We start from the raw sequence: 18,920 nt of genomic DNA on the forward strand, positions 1-18,920 counted from the left end.
ACGTGGCTCAGATCTGCCATTGCTGTGGCGATGGTGTAGGCCAGCAGCTGTAGCCCTGATTCAACCTCCATATGCCGCCGCCTCCTGTGTGTCCCTAAAAAGACAAAAGACTTGCCGGGGCCAGCTCAGCAGGATGGGGCTGAAGAACGGGTGCTGTGGAACTTAAGGAAAAATAGTTAACATAAAACAAGACAGAGACATTTATCTTAAGTAAAGGTGGGAGCCGGGGGGACTCAAGGTCTCAGGGACCAAGAGCGCCCTGCCTCAAGAAACCATACTGCTTTTATTGTGAGATCAAGTGAGGAGTGGCTATGGGTGGATGATACAGGGTTTGTTTACTATTATATAAGTTCTTTTACTATTTAGAAAGCCACTTAGGTGGTAAAGGGTTAAGCTCTTACTCTGACCTCTAGGCACATAACAGTTCTTAAGCTTAAGTCACTTATGCCTTTAGGTCTTTGCTCTTAAACTTAAGTCATTTACCAGCACTGTGACTGTTTTTCAAAGCAGGAAGATGGGATAAAGTAAAGAAGGACAAGATGGAGTTTTCAAGGAAACATGTCTTGCAACATCTCCCCCTTTTTGTTTTTGTGGGAAGACAAAACTAGGTCTTGCAACTTTTTTCATTTCTTCTTGAATTATTCGCTTAGACAGAACACAGTCCAAGTTAAGTCTCAGAGTTCAAGTTAAGTCTCACGTGGAACTCCTCAGGCTTCTGCTGTGCATAGACTGACCAGCTTCCAGGGGTGGCCAGAGCAGGGCTTAGCACTCTGATGATAGCAAAAGGAGTCTCTGAAACTTGACCATGAAGATTCTCGAGGTGCTGTACAGCCTCCCCGGTGTCCATGTCAGCAGTGGATGCAACCTCTTCACTCTGATGTGATGGATCCATGGGGCAATACCCGCAACCTTTATAGCAGTTGGGCTTGCTATGCGACCCTCAGTTTACAAATGTTAATAAATAGCCACAAAGAATGTATCAAAGCCCATATCCCTACACTGACTACCTGAGTTAAAAATCTACCTTAATTCCCCCCCTTTGAGTTGGAGACTCTAACTGTGGGAAAAGGGGCGACGACCGCTCTAACTTCTTCCTGCTGAAAAGGGGCGTCATTAGGGAAAGCAGTTAGGTCTCCACTCATGGAATGGTCAAGTGGGCTTTGATACATTGCTTTGGATACCTCAAAGAAATATTTTCACCAGGAAGAGGAGGTCAGCTGGTTCCACAGGGCAGCTCCAAAAACTGGAGCTGAATTGACAGCTCATGAATCTATTGATGATGATCTAGCAGGGAATTAGACACATTCTGTGAACAATCAGGAATACAACATTTAGATTTTATAATAGCACAGGTAACTCATGATTCTTCTGATTTCTCTGGCTGGTTATGAAACATTTGTATGCCTTGGTCAGCATGCAATGAAAAGCTACCTTATGTCCTTTTGAACAGTATGATTTATGGCATCACCTTAAAGTTAACTTAGTCAAATGTATTCTAAACGGTCCCCACCATGTTCAAAATTCTCTTCTCAATGTCCACTTGTCACACACCTTGTATCACTTTCTGTATCCATATTAGTCTGTCCCTTATTTTCCAAGTAAAGCAATCAGCTGAAGACAGACTATCTTTCTTTTGCCTTAATAAGATGCCAATTCCATTCCTCATTTCTTCTATATTGAAAACACACTCATTCTACTTTTCTAAAGCAACCATGGACTCTCCTTTATAATTTCTAAAAACACATGTTTTTCTTATAGAGACCATTTCAGGGTGGCACTGATCATATTGAAAAAAAAAAAAAAGATGACGATTTTTAAATGACTAATAGGTTTTTGCTGGGAATTAAAAAACGACTTATTCATCCTGCTCAATAGCACTGGGAATTATGTCTAGTCACTTATGATGGAGCATGATAATGTGAGAAAAAAAATCTATACATGTATGTGTAACTGGGTCACCTTGCTGTACAGTAGAAAATTGACAGAACACTGTAAACCAGCTACAATGGAAAAAATAAAAATCATTAAAAAAATAAATAACTTACTCAATTGGTATTTAATATAGAAAAGGAATACTGATTTATAGCTTCTCACGAGGTAGATTTAGGTGTTTTATTGCTTAACATGAAATTATCCTCTTCCCTCTCCAATTAATCCAACAATTATATATGTACAGTGATTTATTTTTTCTAATAAAGATTTTAAATGCTCGAGTTCCCTGGTGACCTAGTGGGTTAAGGATCTGGTGTTGTCACTGCTGTGGCATAGGTTTGAATCTGGCCCAGGAACTTTCATGTGCCATGTGTGTGACCCCCCCAAAATAAAATGCTTTCTGTCTAGAACTTTACACTTTATGTGTGTGTGTACATTTTTTGACGCTTTGGCAGAACACTAGTAACATGTCACTCTGTTTTCCTCTGAGGTGCCTTGTCCACATTTTGCGAGAGACAACAGTAAAATACTCCAAAATCCGCTCTTTTCATGGCCAGTGTCAGCTTGACCTATGCCGACACGAGGTTCGCTATGGCTGTCTGCGGGAAGACGAGTGCTTTTATGCACATAGCCTCGTGGAATTGAAAGTCTGGATGTTGCAGAGTGAAACAGGTAGGTTTGCGCGGGCTTGAGAAACGTCTCGAGAGCAGCCAGGGTTTGATGCAGCAGAATGGGGGACCTTTATCCATCCACCTGCAGTGGCAGCACTGTTGATTTCCTCCTGAGCTTTCGACTGTGTGGGGCTTCATCTTCAGGCCTGTTTTGAGGGTGCTCTCAGGGAAGCCATTGCTTGTGCAGGTTTATGCCTGTCATGTGCGTGTGTGAGGAAGAAAGATTCCTCAGCAGGCACCAGGCGTCTTATTTGTAAATCTTCCACTTTGAAAGAATAATGTGCTACTGATCCTTGGCAATAGATTATGCTGCGTGGGGGTGGTTAAAGAGTTGATTGCAACTGTGCCTGGATTGGTGCACATTTATTGTGCAGCGAATCTAAAACAGGCTTCTGCATTTCCCAGGAATCTCACATGACGCTATTGCCGAGGAATCTAAACGCTATTGGCAAAACTTGGAAGCAAATGTACCTGGAGCACAGGTATTTTTGGCGGGGCCGGGGGTACTTTCTGCATTTGGTATCCTTTCTGAAACGTTCCAATGGATGTGAGTTGTTGGCAGATAGAGTTTACACTACACTTACATACAATCCAATGACTTTCTTTCTTGTTTTTTTGGGGGGAGGACTGAGGCAGGCAACAGTTTGATGTGGGATCTCAGTTCCCAGATCAGGGATTGAACCCAGGCCGCTGTGGTGCAAGTGCCGGATTCTAACCACAAGACCACCAGGGAACTCCTCCAGTTACCTTGGTTTTTTTGTTTTTTTGGTTTTTTTTGTTTTTTTTTAAATGGCCACTCCCATGGCATATGAAAGTTCCTGGGACAGGGATTGAATCTGAGCCACTGGTGCAACAACGCCGGATCCTTTAACCTACTGCACCAGGCTGGAGATGGAACCCAGATCTCTGCAGCAACCTGAAGTACTGCAGTCAGATTCTTAACCCACTGTGTATAGCAGAAACTTACCCCCAGTTACTTTCTTATGGTTTATTGAGTTGAGTAATTCTTTTTAGGGCTGCACCCGTGGCATATGGAAGTTCCCAGGCAAGGCGTTGAATCTGAGCTACAGCTGACGGCCTATCCCCCAGCCACAGCAGTGTGGGATCTGAGCCGCGTCTGCGACCTACACCACAGCTCACAGCACTACCAGGTCCCCAACCCACTGAGCGAGGCCAGGGATTGAACCTGAATGCTCATGGATACTAGTTGGATTTGTTTCCACTGCATCATGGGAAACTCCCGTGTTGAGTAATTCTTAATGTGAAAATTTTTTTTCTGCATTTTAATTGTTCATCATTAAAATAAAAAAAACCCCAGAAATCCTGGAGTTCCCGTCGTGGTTTAGGGATTAACGAACTCGACCAGTATCTATCAGGATGCGGATTTGATCCCTGGCCTTGCTCAGTGGGTTAAGGATCTGGCGTTGCCGAGAGCTGTGGTGTGAGTCACAGAGGCGGCTCGGATCCCGTGTTACTGTGGCTGTGTCGTAGGCTGGCAGCTACAGCTCCGTTTCAACCCCTAGCCTGGGAACCTCCATATGCCTAGGGTGCGGCCCTAAAAAGACAAAAGACAAGGAAAAAAAAATCCGTAACATCCACCAAGAATGTAGGATATAGTTTTCTTATTCCGCTTAATTGGCAAAACAGTCGGGGGTCTTGGGCTATGGGAATTCTTGGAGTGAGGGGGGTGGGTTGTGTCTGTAGTTTTGCTTACCATCCGACAAAACTGCTTTATCCAACACTCCTTCCTCTCTGCCACCCACCCCCCCAAAGCCTGGCCATTAACTCCACGGCCCGTTTACATAACTTGAGGTTTGGCTTCTGTCTATAATCTGCTTTTGTCATGTTCTCATGCATTTAGATAGAGAATTGGAAATTTAGTTATCCGATTGTATAACGGTCAAATCATCAAACTAGACCAAAATATAAATTGTATGTTATTATGGAAAAAGGCGATTGAGCAATTGTGTTTTCAGAAGACTAGTTTACTGTTCAATTAAATCTAATCTTTTTCATTGTTCAAGGTACTTGGCGATCAAATAATGCCTGGATCTCTTAATATGAAGATAAAATTTGTATGTGCTCAGTGTCTGAGAAATGGTCAAGTCATTGAACCAGACAAAAACAGAAAATATTGTAGTGCAAAAGCAAGGCATTCGTAAGTAGCGGGTGTGTGGAAGTGGTGCCTCTTTCATCATGCTCTGTCTCATGGGTGTAAAGTCTCACTCAGGAGAAAGAAAGATTAAGACTGAAGAGAGCGGAGGCAAGTCAGCAATGTAGGAGTGATTGCAGAGCGAAAGGGAAGAGGTTCTTAGGCATTTCATAGCTAAGAATTCGACAGAATTCAGTAGTGTCTTTCCTGTATTTTGCATTTCTGTGTTTGGGATTGGTAGAGAGTGTCTGTTCATAAGTCCCAACAGGCGATGAAATAACAATCATCAGGCACTGCTTTTAGAAGGGTTGAGAAAAAAAGAAAAAAACCTCTGGTCCTTTAGGTACAGAGCTCGTACCTGCCCCTTTATGTCGTGTCTTTGCCAGTGTGTTTTGTTTTTTCTGAACTCCATTTTTCTTAGGTGGACCAAAGATCGGCGGGCCATGAGAGTGATGTCTATTGAACGTAAGAAGTGGATGAACATCCGTCCTCTCCCCACAAAGAAACAAATGCCTTTACAGTTTGATGTACATACGTAATTTTTAAGCCACTTTTTTTTTTAATTAGGCGTTTCAAATCATTAGAAACTAGTAGTAATGCAGGTGGAAATTGGAGCCCTTTAAGTAATGCTCATCGGAATAATGACATTGCAGGGGTCCTCTCGTTTTCCTTCCCTCTGTAGATGTGTGGTTCTGGGACAGTTTCTAGATGGATGGGAGTTGTATGAGTTCCTTAGAATGAATCAGTAGACAGTGGACTTGAGGACAGTGATGGCTACGACTCAGCTTATTCTCCAGATGAATGACTCTGGGAGCAGATAGGAGAGAATTTCATTTAATCTGATTCCTCAGCATGGGTGTCAAACCCAAGGCCTGGCATTACCACGGATGCTGTGGATGAGTTGTGCTTAGCGCGCCTCTTTCTTTCACTAAAGCCGTAGGCGCTCGCTAAGGAGTACCCAACTTTCTAGCATTTTCTTGATGTGAGCCAAAGGAAATATGGTCCGTGTGAGAGGGACACGTCTCTCAAAAGCCCTCAGAATGAAAACACCAGACCCCTTACTGTGTGGCATCTCACTCATGAGGGGCACGTTTCCTATGGGTCCCTCTAGGGCCTTGCCTGGTCTTAAAGACCATTGTTCTGGCAAAGCCCTGGCGCTGGCCCGACTTTCCTCTTTGAAAGAGAGAGGGTCTCGAGGAAGTCAACTCGACCGTGTGACCTAACAGACAGGGACCCTCAGAGCAGTGGCAGTTGAGAAACCTGCCCCAATGGAGGAAGTAGGGAGAGTACCTTTGCCCAGAGAAGCGGTGCAGAGGGGTTGCGGGGTGTTGTCCCACCCCCACAACACCCCCCACCTCCACACACCCCGTGCCCCCGCCCCAGCCCGTGAATGAGACTCCCTCTCTGAATCGCCGGAGTTGATGGGTTCATCTCCACCACCCAGGGCACCTTCGTTGGATGAAACTGACACAGGTCACGAGGCCAGTCTTTGAAGGCGGTGGTGTGTTTGTGTTTCTCCACAGTGGTTTCAGACTCAGATTTGGGTGATTTGATCAGTAGGTTATGTAGGAGGGGAGGTTTGCTGGAACCACTGATCTCTTGTGCTTTAAAAGATAGCAGAGATTATGGGTATATTCCTCAAAACTTTGCTGAAATAAAGACAGCTGGGGCCGCTGCCTAGGGCTGCTGATTATTCTCTCATCTCAGACATGCTGATCTATCTGCAGTGTCACAGGAGCTTACGTCCCCTTTTTTTCTGCCATACTAGGTATTATTGAGGGATTCTTTTTTCTAAAAGAAGAAATAATGTGTGTGTGTGTTTGTGTGGGGAGGTGGAAAGACGATGGGCTTCAGAGTCTGCCCGAAGGGTCCAGTTGCTCAGCCTCAGTCTGCGCATCTGTAAATGGGAATAAGCCCACCCCAGGGAGGACCTGAGATGGTGTCATGTAAAAACGCAGCGCAGAGCGGCCTCCCCTTTCGTCTCTGCTCCCTGCTCCTTGTCAGTGAGCTTTGTGAGATGATGGTCAGTGTCTCCGAAGTAATAATTCCCAAGTACTTCCTGGGGATTGACTGGGGAGGGAATATGATAAAGTCCATCACAAGACTGTTTCACTGATCACTGACCTCACGCAGACAACTTCAAGGGCAGGGTCCCTGACCAAGGGCCACGGGAGGGAAGAAGCAGGGCGAAGGGTCGATTGCTTTTGATTTTTAGCAAAAGCCAAATGCTCAGCATGTACTGTGCGGTCAACTACTATGTAGAGCCAGCTCCTGCTGGAACACGAATAAGCTAACAATTAATTGTCCTAGGATTGATGCTCTTCAAAGACGGGTACATTGATGATGTTTAAGAATGACTCTCGGTGAGCGTGGTTTTCCTAGTTCTGAATGGTCATGCGTCTTAGGGGAGTCCGAGTTCTGCTGAGTGCTGTCACTTTATTTTCTTACCAACTCTCATTGTATCTACTTGGTAAAGTAATCATGCAAATGACCAGAAGAGGTATCATTTGAACGCTGTGTAACTGGCTGGCCTGGTTGGTGGAATAGCTATCTTTGGACAGTGCACAGCTAGTGAGTGAGCGCTGAGCTGAGCTGCCAGGATGGGCTGCAAGTAAAGAAGTGTCTGAGATCCTGCAGTTCCTCCACTGCTGCCCGGGTGCTGACAAGGAGGCCTCCTGGGGTCAGGGAGGGAACAGTAGGAGCCGTCAGACGGAGGGGGCCGGAGACATGTATTGTGGAGATGAAAATGCTCTGTTGTGTTCAAAGCGGAGACTCTGAATAACTGAGTTTGGTGACATCTTGTAAGAAAATGTTTCATGTTTGAGTTCCATGTGTACTGTCTTTCGGAAATGTTCTTTTGAAAAATTTTGAGGCAGAAGGCTGAGTAGCATCTCATGTCTTTGGGGCTTAGAGTCGATTTGAATAGAACCAAGTTAATCTCGTTGAAAAATTGTATTACTGAGCATTAGTGTGGATGATAATATTTATTTTGCTGAAGTATAAAAATTAGGCAGTTCTATGAAGCGTGCTCTATCTTAAAGCAGATGCTATTTCTTTTTCTATACAGCTGTGCAATCATATTGCCTCTGGAAAAAAATGTCAGTATGTTGGGAACTGTTCCTTCGCTCACAGTCCCGAGGAGCGAGACGTGTGGACGTACATGAAGGAGAATGGGAGTAAGTTGATGATTAACCGCGGCCTGGACATCGGGCCCATCCGGCTCCCCTGCGGGTTTCTCTCCTCTCTGTAAACATGCCCCCTTCCCGCCCGCGCGCCCAGAAAGCAGCCCGCCTTCTCAGCAGTTACACCGTCTTGTCAGGGAGGCAGAATCGGACTCCTGATCCTGGGTGCTCAGGCCAGACTTGGCTGCGAGCACGCAGGCAGCGCCCTGTGATGTCTTGGGCGTGTGCCTGAGTCCACGGCCTGGGCAAGCTCAGGCCTTCACGACCGCTTAAATCAGAGCATCTGCTCCCGTGCCGAGAGTCAGCCCGGGAGTAATCAGCTTAGAATTGGAGGTGTCTTCAGGGAGCCCTTATTGGAGAAGAGGCCCAAGGAGAGACTCTTTATCTCAGTCAGACTTGAGGTTTATTGTTATAGAGCCTCAGACATCCTTTCACTTTTGATGAGAAAAGGTTTTTCTACAAATGTCATTGTTCGTCATTCTTCTTCTTCTTTTTTTAACGGCCACACCTGTGGCGTATGGAAATTCTCAGGCTAGGGGTCAAGTCAGAGCTGCAGCTGCCGGCCTATGCCCCAGCCACAGCAATGCAGGACCTGAGCCCCGTCTCCGACCCACACCACAGCTCACGGCAACACTGGATCCTTACCCTCTGAGTGAGGCCAGGGATCGAACCTGTGTCCTCCCTGACACCGTGCTGTGTTCTTAACCTCCTGAGCCACAACGGGAACTCCGTCATTGTTTAAATTCCTAAGTAAACTGATGGGAAAACTACTGAAGATCCGTGCTCTCGGATTGCAAGAACCAGCTGGATTTAGGCATGTCCCTTCAGCCATGTAAAGATTCAATGCTTTGTGTGGATGGGACTCCTGGCTGGCTGGCTTGGAGTGGGGACATTCTGAAGAGGTACCTGCATATCAGGGCTCCTGCAGTGATTCCTGCTATCACTTGTCTGAAGGAAGAATTTTCTAATTTCTCTCTAAAACCTTAGCCTGATGGTACGTTGTTAGAAACACCTGTGCTGACAGGAAAGCGGAGTTTCGGCCAGAGCCTCATGGCCAGATGGTTTTCTTTCTCAGCTGGGGATGAACTTTTGGTGCACACAGCCTTCTCCCCTTGGGGATGCCTGGCAATGCCGGAACCACTTTGGCTGCATTTGCAGCATGCAGAAGTTCCGGGGCCAGGGATCAAACCTGCGCCACAGCAGTGACCATGCCAGATCCTTAACTGCTAGGCCACCAGGGAACTCCTGCACATTTTTATTGTCAGGACTTGTGGGGCTGTGCAACCAGCCTCTCGTGGGTAGAGTCCAGGGATGTTGTTCGCCATCCTCCAGGGCACAGGATGGCCTCCAGCCGCGCACAGTTAACCAGCCCGGGACGGTGACGGTTGTGAGGCTGAGAAACTTGACTGGAAAGCCAAATACACTTGTTCTAACCATAGGAAGATGCTAGCCGCCCCTACCCAGGACCTGGTCGCAGCCGTGGTATAAGAAATTGCACTCCTGTGTGTCGGTCCTCGGAGTCTGCAGCTGGACTGACGGATGCCCCTCAGGGTCAGAGTCTCAGCCCCAGCAGTAGCATGTTTCTCATTTTTCTCAGTAAACAGGATAGGGTTAACTTCAGGTCCCCTGAGCCATGTGAGCAGCCTCTGTAGTTAAGGCAGTGATAGTGTGTGACATGGGGTGGTGTGAAGCCCCCACCCCGAGACCTTCCTTTCCAGCAGTGCCCTTAAAGTGCCTTCGGATTTTTTTTTTTTTCTTTTTAGGGCCGGACCTGGAGCATGTGGAAGTTCCCAGGCTAAGGGTCGCATTGGAGCTACAGCTGCTGGCCTCCACCACAGCCACAGCAACGCCGGATCCTCAACCCACTGAGCGAGGCCAGGGATTGAAACCGTGTCCTCATGGATCCTAGTTGGGTTCATTACCACTGAGCCACAACGGGAACTTCTGGCTTCTGAATTTTCTTTTTTTTTTTTTTGTCTTTTTGCCTTTTCTAGGGCCGCTCCTGCAGCATATGGAGGTTCCCAGGCTAGGGGTCGAATCAGAGCTGTAGCCGCCAGCCTACGCCAGAGCCACAGCAACGCAGGATCCAAGCCGAGTCTGCGACCTACACCACAGCTCACGGCAACGCCGGAACCTTGACCCACTGAGCAAGGGCAGGGATCGAACCTGCAACCTCATAGTTCCTAGTCGGATTCGTTAACCACTGCGCCACGACGGGAACTCCTGGCTTCTGAATTTTCAACACCTCGAAGTGTCTTGCAGATACAGGGAGGAATTAAACTTGAAAACTAATGCTTGTGCCCTGACAGCCCCGAACTTGGTTCTTACCCCCGAGAGCTTCCCCACTGCTTAGAAGTGGACCATCCGCCCCACATCTCACACGATCAGCTTCCGCTCAGCCCTTTTGAGTTTCTTTTGAAAATTATGTCGACTGATAGAGTGCAAAAAAAGGGAAAAGAGTGCAAAAAAAAATGTTTTTGCAGTATTTCAATGGTGTATTTAAATATTTGCTGCTGAAGGGAATTCATTTTTCTTTAGTACAAGATATGGAGCAGTTTTATGAACTCTGGCTAAAGAGCCAAAAAAATGAAAAAAGCGACGACGTAGCCAGTCAGTCCAACAAAGACAACGGGAAGCAGATTCACATGCCTACGGATTACGCGGAAGTCACCGTAAGTACCGTGGCTGGGGTGCCTCACCTGTGCTTCCAAGGCCTTTCTGTCCTCTCCCACCTTCCCCACAGCCTGGCACCCTCGCTCTTAGCCTGGCAGCTTCTTACACGCTGGGCACTGCTGTGAGTGTAAGTCTCTCTGCCCCACAGACTCCTCTCCCAGATCCTTTCTCGACTCTGGAGCCAGAATTGCGAGTCTGAGTCCTGCTTCCTCTCCTTCGGAGCCCGTGTCCTGGGCAGCTTACTCAGCGGGGGCGGTTGTGGTGGCGTTGGGAAGTGTCCCAAGCCTGCACGTCTGTCCCGGGGCTTAGGAAACGTGCCCTCCGCCCGCAAGTCCTCTTGTTTCCACTCACTCTCTTGCAGTGGCCTCAGCCTCAGGGTTCTAGGCATGGAGCCATCTGTGGTCTTTTCCTGTTTCGACTTCCTCCCTCCTTCCTTCCTCCCTCCTTCCTTCCTCCCTCCCTCCTTCCTTCTTTCCACCCTTCCTATCTTTGTCTTCCTTTCTTGCCACACCTGTAGCATATGGAAGTTCCCAGGCTAGGGGTTAAATCCGAGCTGCAGCTGCCGGCCTACACCACGGCCTACACTACAGTTGATGGCAACGCTGGATTCTTAACCCACTGAACAAAGGGGTGGAACGCACATCCTCAAGGATGCTAGTCAGGTTCTTAACCTGCTGAGCCACAAGGGGAAGCTCCTGTTTTGGCTTTCTGTTAAGTTTTTCAAAAAAAGTGAAGGGGCTCATCTAATGGCAGTCTTGAGCCCACCATCCCAAGTGAACCTATGTTAACAGTTGATTGTATTTGCTTCTGTAAAGTAAATCTCACAGGTAGAAGTTGGAACCCCGGTTGTCCCCCTTGCCAGAGGAACCAGAGCCAGTGTGTGTGTTTCCAAGCCAGCTTTACACACCTTTGACTCTTCCTTCCTAATCTCTCACTCTGCCTGGCGTGTTTTTTAAACCAACACAGGCATATGTGTTATTCTGCTGCTTGTTTCCTGTTTTGTTTTTGTGGCCCCTCCCTAGTAAGCCATTCAGGTCCAGGTCGGGTACATGACCTGGCCTTGCCTACTGTCTCTGCCCACAGCATGCCCTGTGAACTCTGCCCTTTGTGCCAAGGCTCAGCACTGATGCCCTCACTGCTTTTTCTTTTCTTTTTTGGCTTTTCTAGGGCCGCTTCATGTGGCATACGGAGGTTCCCAGCCTAGGGGTCTAATTGGAGCTGTAGCCACCAGCCTATACCACAGCCACAGCAACGCAGGATCCGAGCTGTGTCTGCAACCTACACCACAGCTCACAGCAGCGCCGGATCCTTAACCCACTGAGCAAGGCCAGGGATCAAACCCGCAACCTTATGGTTCCTAATCAGACTCATTAACCACTGCGCCACGACGGGAACTCCTCTCACTGCTTTTTCTGAAGTGCTGCTTGGGTTTCCAGAGCAGGGTCAGCCCTGTTTGCACACCGTCTGTCCCCCTCCTTGCCAGAGCCTGCCTGCACCCCCGGCCCAGCCCGTTGCCCCTGCTCTCTGATGCCGGGGAGCTGGCCTGCCTCCCACTGTCGGGACCATCTCTCTGACTTGTGTGTTCTCCCCCAGCTTCCCCTTCCACAGCACGGGGCTCGCTGAGAGTAGAGCCTGGGTCTCGGGAGGAGTCGCTTCTAGGCGCCCTGGCTCCCTGAACAGATGTGCACCATCGGGGGATGGGGGACGCAGACAGTACCTGCTGACGGCTGTGTGTCTCTGTGCCGTTTAGGTGGACTTCCACTGTTGGATGTGCAGGAAGAACTGTAACAGCGAGAAGCAGTGGCAGGGCCACATCTCCTCCGAGAAGCACAAGGAGAAGGTTTTCTACACCGAAAGTGACCAGTACTGCTGGCAGCACCGCTTCCCAACAGGATATTTTAGTATTTGTGATAGGTACGCAGGCCTTTTTACTCTCCCGAGATGATCTCGCGTGGATTGCACTGTCGTAGTGTCGGTAGGCAGAGCACCTGGGTGATAACGTCTTCGGATCTGGGATGCTTGGATTTGGGCTGAAAGTGTTAGTTGCTCCTTGAACATTCCCCGACTCTTCCGCGTGACGTGAAAAGGTTCGCCAGTCTGCCTAGACGGGCGTGAGACGTCTTATGATGACTTGAGTTCTCATTCGAGTTCATTCGAGATTCCCCTCTATCTCTGCCCCTTTGCCACAACCTTTCCCGTGGTGGGGCCGATCAGCTTTGAAACCGCCTTTGAATTCTAGTTCACCTGTACATCTGGCACTTTCTCAGGTCAAAGGAAAATATGGCTATCACTCCTTTAAGTTTAGTTAGAAAACTGTTCAGTGAGAAACTAGATAATTTTGAATTGCCCCCATTTTGTTATTACCTGTTTATATGTGATTTCCAAATTTAGATCCATGTAATACGAAGAACTATTGAAGACTTTTTTTACTTCCTGACACTTTTTTTTTTTTTTTTGTGGCTGTGCCCATGTTATGCAGAAGCTCCTGGGCCAGGGATATAACTTGAGCCACAGAGTGACAATGCCACGTCCTTAACACTCAAGGCCGCCAGGGAACTCCTCTTGCTGCCATTTCTGACTTCTTTCTACTGCATCAGGAAGGAGTGTGGTCTTTTTTCCCCAGCGATCAATACTTTTCCACTAAATAGTGCATTTAAACAATTTATTTTTATTTTTATTTTATTTTTTTGTCTTTTGTCTTTTTCTGCCAGCCTCTCACACAGACAATTCCTTTGTATCTTTTTTTTTTTACGGCTGAACCTGTGGCATAAGGAGGTTCCCAGGCTAGGGGTCGGATCATAGCTGTTGCTGCCGGCCTACACCACAGCCACAGCAGTGCCAGATCTGAGCTGCGTCTGCAACGTACACCACAGCTCATGGCAACGCCGCATCCTTAATCCACTGAGCAAGGCCAGGGATCGAACCTGCAGCCTCATGGTTCCTAGTTGGATTCATTTCCGATGTGTCACGACGGGAACTCCTAAACAGTTTAAAGTACTAATTTCTCTGTTGTAGATGTCAAGGTGCTAGATCTTCCTAGGATTAAAATTTTTGAATTAAAAGTTTCATGCAGGAGTTCCCGTCGTGGCGCAGTGGTTAACGAATCTGACTAGGAACCATGAGGTTGCGGGTTCGGTCCCTGCCCTTGCTCAGTGGGTTAACGATCCGGCGTTGCCGTGAGCTGTGGTGTAGGTTGCAGACGTGGCTCGGATCCCGCGTTGCTGTGGCTCTGGCGTAGGCTGGTGGCTACAGCTCCAATTCAACCCCTAGCCTGGGAACCTCCATATGCCGCCGGAGCGGCCCAAGAAATAGCAACAACAACAACAACAACAAAAAAGACAAAAAGACAAAAAAAAAGTTTCATGCAAATCATAAAGGGCACATTTTAATGTTTTTTTTTCAGTTTTTAAATTTTTTATTATTTTTTATGGCTACACCTGTGGCGTATGGAAGTTCCCAGGCCAGGGACTGAACCCGAGCTGAAGTGACAGAAATGCCAGATCCTTTAACCCGCTGTGCTGGGCTAGGGAATGAACCTGCCCTCTCTCAGCTACCCGAGCCACTGCCGTCAGATTCTTAACCCACTGGGCTACAGCGGGAACTCCTTTAACGATTTTTAGAAACAACTTGCGGATGCTTACTAAGCTGACTTGTCCTGACAGGTATATAAATGGCACCTGCACGGAAGGAAGCAGCTGTAAGTTCGCACACGGCAACGCTGAACTTCAAGAATGGGAAGAAAGAAGAGATGCCCTTAAGATGAAGCTCAACAAAGCCCGAAAAGATCACTTAATTGCCCCCAACGATAATGACTTTGGAAAATATAGTTTTTTGTTTAAAGATTTAAACTAACATGCTGGCTTTTATGTATGTTACCTAATCAGAGCATTGACCAGAGAAATTGCAGGTTCTACGGCACGTGGCAGAGGAGCTGCAGATTTTCTGCTTCTATTGGCGTTTCTCTTCCCTCCTGAGCAGCAACCCACAGTAGATAGGAAAACGGGCTGTCTGATGGGTCTGGCCAGGCTCTCACGGCACCCGTGGCATCAGATGGCCAAGTGACCGCTACCGGTTGCCATCTCTTGAACAGACTTTTGGATGAATTATGTTGGGGAGGAGGATACGGTGATGTTGAGGGCAACTCCTCGAGTTGGTCCTTCAAGACAGATCCGTGATGGTGAGAGAGAAACACTGTGCTGGGATCAGAACATGTGGCGGATGAAATGCTTCACACGTTTTAAGCCGAAGGAAATTTGTCTAATATAATAAAGTTTGCTACTTAATCTGTACGTAGGTTGCTAAAAAGGATTTTCTTAACTCAGATTTTAAGCCAAATAACCATTTAACACTAGTATATGTTAAATGGGGTATTTTTCTGTATTTGTATGTTTCACTATAATAAGGGAACCGAAGATGATGCGTATTGAGAATATTTTGAAAAATAATCAGGTTGACTCAAATTTTATTTCTTGGTCTTTTGCTGTTTAAATAATGATTTTGAACGATTAAACTTGTACTGTTGGTATTGTGTCGTGTATGGACCAATATTGCCTGTAATAAAGATTTTATATATAGATGTCTTTCATTTTTTCACGTGGTTCTTGCCCCACAAAGAATTGTTAATATCAGGTACTCTGTAGCACAGGGAATTATACCTAGTATCTTGTAATAAATTGTAATGGAAAATACAATCTGCAGAACAACCAAATCATGCTGTGCACCTGACACTAATACAACACTGTAAACCAACTACAATTTTAAAAAATTGTAGTTGACACTACGGAATGTTAAATATGGGTTTTCTTGTGTAAGAAACACAAAATACCAAACCAGAGACTCAGATTTAAGGAAACTGGTGAAGGGTTTAAGTAGAATAAATATTTGAAACAGGTGGGTATCATTGCTTTCTGGTTTACCATAGTAACTCTAAAAAATAGACAGACCTGGAGTTCCGATGTTGCTGCAGATGTGATACAGGTCATAGCTACTGCTTGGGTTCAGTCCCTGGGGCTTGAGAATTTACATATGCCATGGTTGCAGCCAAAACAACAAAAACAACCACCAAAACAAACACCCAAACCAGATTTGGCTTAGAAACAATAGTAATGAAACAGTTAAAAAGAATTTTAAAATGTTGGGTGGGGGGAAATGATTATTCATAAAAAACAGGAAGAGCTCTGATTTTTCCCCCTCCCCTCAGATTAAAATTAACAAGCATTATTTCTCTGTGGTTCTAAGAAAGAATATCTCAGAGAAAAAGATCTAATCGTTCCCCCAGCCCCTACTCAAAAGCCACCACCTTGGTCATTGTAGAAAAAGTGGCCATAAAAGTGGTCAGTGTGGACAAGGAACAGCCAACCTGGCCTTGAAGAGCAGTGCCACCTGACCCAGATGATCTCATGTATTCTGAAATGAATTTATCATTGTTTCAGGAGAGCATCTGGTGCCTGAGCAGCAGCCAGTTGTCCAGGAAGAGTAAAGGAACCGTCCTTTTGTTAATCCAGGGAGGTTTCCTGGCCTGAAAGACCCCACCCTGCATTGCCATAAGATATTTTGGGTCTCATGAGATAACGCAGAGGCAGCAAAAGCACTCTGAACCTTATAAAGGCCTGTGCAAACAACGTGTCCTGTGGACATGGAGGGTGGGTTCTGTCCTAGCCATGTGCAGTGACTTTGGAGCGTTCTTGTAAATACCATACCATGTAACTCAAATCAATACAAAGAAGTCAAGAGAACTAGAAATGTATATAAAATAACAGGGCTCGGCATTGCAGTGAGCTGTGGTGTGGGTCGCAGACGAAGCTCGGATCCCACGTGGCTGTGGCTATGGCTTATGCAAGCAGGTGCAGCTCCGATTGGACCCCGAGCCTGGGAACTTCCGTATGCCTCGGGTGCAGCCCTAAAAACACAATAAATAAATAAAACAATAACATAACACTGTGTTATTGGGTTTGTAGTAGACTATAAAAAGTAATCATAGCATAAAAAAAGGAGCTATATTGGAACAGTTTCTATATCTTGCTAGAATTGTTACTATAAATCTGAAGTAGATTTGGAAACAATGTATATTGTATCCCTAGAGCAGCCATTAAGAATATAAACTCAAAAAAAGATTTTATTGAGTCCCCTCCTGGTTCAGTGGGGTACAGACCCTGAGTTGTCACTGCTGTGGCTCTAGCTATAACCAGCTTGGGTTGGATCCTTGGCCTGGGAACTTAGGCATGCTGCGGGCATGGCCAAAAAAAAAAGTTTTAAATCATGAAAGGAATCAACAGCCTTTTAGAAAATACTTACTTAATACAGAAGAAGGAAGTAAAAAAATGACGTGAGCTATACAGAAACCAAATAGCAAAACGGTAGGCAAGTGTGAGCTACTGCCATGTTGGGTCTCCGTGGTTAACACCCTGAATGCTGTGGGCCACTAGCAAGGTGGCCTTTAAGAGTGCATTTTGGGAGTTCCCGTCAGGGCTCATCGGAAACGAATCTGAGTAGCATCCATGAGGATGAAGGTTTTTCGATGCCTGTGTTCACTCAGTGGATTAAGGATCCAGTGTTGCTGTTATCTGTGCGTAGATTGCAGATGTTGCTGTGGCTGTGGTGTAGGCCAGAGGCTACAGCTCCGATTCAACCCCTAGCCTGGGAACTTCCACATGCTGTGGGTGCGGGGTCCCCCTCCCCCAAAAAGCGCATTTTGTAGTTCCTGCTGTGGAGCAGTGGAACCTGACAGGCGCTAAGGATCGGTGGTGCTGTAGCTGTGGCTTAGGTCGCCACTAAGGTGTGGATCTGATCCCTGGCCAGGGAACGCCATATGCCTCAAGTGGCCAGAAAAAGGAAAAAAAAAAAAAAAGTGCCTTTTAAACCCTTGGAAACCTTGCATCGGGGTCATATGGCTGGCTGCACCATCTCAATTTCTGGGTTTTGGGGTTTTTTGTTTTGCTTCTTATTGCCTTAGTTGCATCTGAGTTTTATTTGCCGGTTTTGCAGTTGTTGACAGCAGAAGTGAAGTCTAGCTCTGCGGCCCCAACAACTGGGTAATTATGGACATTCTCTTAGCTCCAGGTACACCTGTCTCACTCAAGGAAGCAATCCCTTCCTGTCACTCTCAAATCACAATTAATTCATCCTTCCCCGACTTGTCATTTTTAATCAAAAACATTTATTTGCTTTTTAGGGCTGCAGGTGCAGCATATGGAATTCCAGCATAGGGGTGGAATTGGAGCTATAGCCACCAGCCTACACTATAGCCACAGTAAAGTGGGATCCAAGCTGCCTCTGACCTACACCACAGCTCATGTCAACGCTGGATCCTTAACCCACTGAGCAAGGCCAGGGATCGAACCCACATCCTCATGGATATTAGCCAGGTTCCTTTCTGCTGGGCCACAATGGGAACTCCAAAAACTTATTTAGAAAGGAACTTTTAGAGTTAGAGGATTTGTGGACAGCAGTGGGTCGCTGAAGGGGTTTGTTAACCAAATTGCCGTTGGGTCTGAATTCCTGGCCTACTAGCTTTGTGGCCACAGCCAAGTGGCTCTTTCAAGCCTTGGTTTTCCCAGCTGTCAAGTGAGTAGGTGCCCAGAGCTTCTGCTCCCAGAGCTGTGGTGTGGGGAGATGGTGCTCAGGTGCAGGGCACTTCTCTGGTGCAGGAAATGGACACTGGGAGACAACAGGCACTGAGATTTATTGAGCACGCACTATAGGCCTGGCAGTTTCCATCAATTCACTTAACCCTCAAGGCAGCTCTGTGCGGGCGGTTCTGATATCACCCATTTCACAGATGTGTAAACCGAGGTCACGACCTCTCCAGCCTCACTCCTGGATCCCAGGGCACTTCTCCATCCTGAACGCGTTTTCCTTCCGTTAAGCGGGGAGAATAAATGGCACCTCCGTCCTCTGGTGCCTGTAGTGACACCACAAGCACGCCTGCTGTCACCATCAGGGCTCTTAAAAATCACAGCGCCAAACGGGTGACCCCGGGAGCGCTGGGCTGCTTTTATTAGGGTTGGACCTGGCGTGGGAGCAGCCCCGAGGCTAGGCTCAGACTCAGTGGCCCGGGGCTGGGGGGAGGGGTGGGGGTAAAAAGGGCCTGAGCTCACGACACCCGAGAGCCCTCGCAGACTCCAGGGACGGGGGCGGGGCCTATGGGACGAGCTTACGTCGGCGAGGGTGCCCGCGGGGGAGGGTGGGAGGGTATGGGCGCAGACTCCGTGAGCGAGGGGCGTGGCTCTCCGGGGGCGGGGCTTGGGTGATGGCCGCGCAGACTCCGCGGGCGGGGGCGGAGCCGCCTGCGCTGGGGCGGGCAGCGCCGCG

General features: G+C 47.3%; 1 protein-coding gene across 4 annotated transcripts in view; it reads left to right on the forward strand.

Annotated features, from left to right (window-relative positions):
* Positions 1 to 15,195, forward strand: part of ZC3H7A (zinc finger CCCH-type containing 7A) — a 41,590-nt gene extending 26,395 nt beyond the window's left edge. For all 4 annotated transcript variants that reach the window (XM_047780483.1, XM_047780485.1, XM_047780486.1 and 1 more), the window contains 8 exons: positions 2,423 to 2,604; positions 3,009 to 3,085; positions 4,628 to 4,761; positions 5,177 to 5,282; positions 7,823 to 7,931; positions 10,476 to 10,609; positions 12,361 to 12,524; positions 14,273 to 15,195. In XM_047780483.1, the coding sequence (XP_047636439.1) occupies positions 2,423 to 2,604; positions 3,009 to 3,085; positions 4,628 to 4,761; positions 5,177 to 5,282; positions 7,823 to 7,931; positions 10,476 to 10,609; positions 12,361 to 12,524; positions 14,273 to 14,462 (1,096 nt within the window). In that variant the 3' untranslated portion in view covers positions 14,463 to 15,195. The remainder of the gene's footprint in view (positions 1 to 2,422; positions 2,605 to 3,008; positions 3,086 to 4,627; positions 4,762 to 5,176; positions 5,283 to 7,822; positions 7,932 to 10,475; positions 10,610 to 12,360; positions 12,525 to 14,272) is intronic.
* The last annotated feature ends 3,725 nt before the right edge of the window (positions 15,196 to 18,920 follow it).

This window comes from Phacochoerus africanus, chromosome 5 (genome assembly GCF_016906955.1).
Source record: "Phacochoerus africanus isolate WHEZ1 chromosome 5, ROS_Pafr_v1, whole genome shotgun sequence".
Taxonomy (NCBI): domain Eukaryota; kingdom Metazoa; phylum Chordata; class Mammalia; order Artiodactyla; family Suidae; genus Phacochoerus; species Phacochoerus africanus.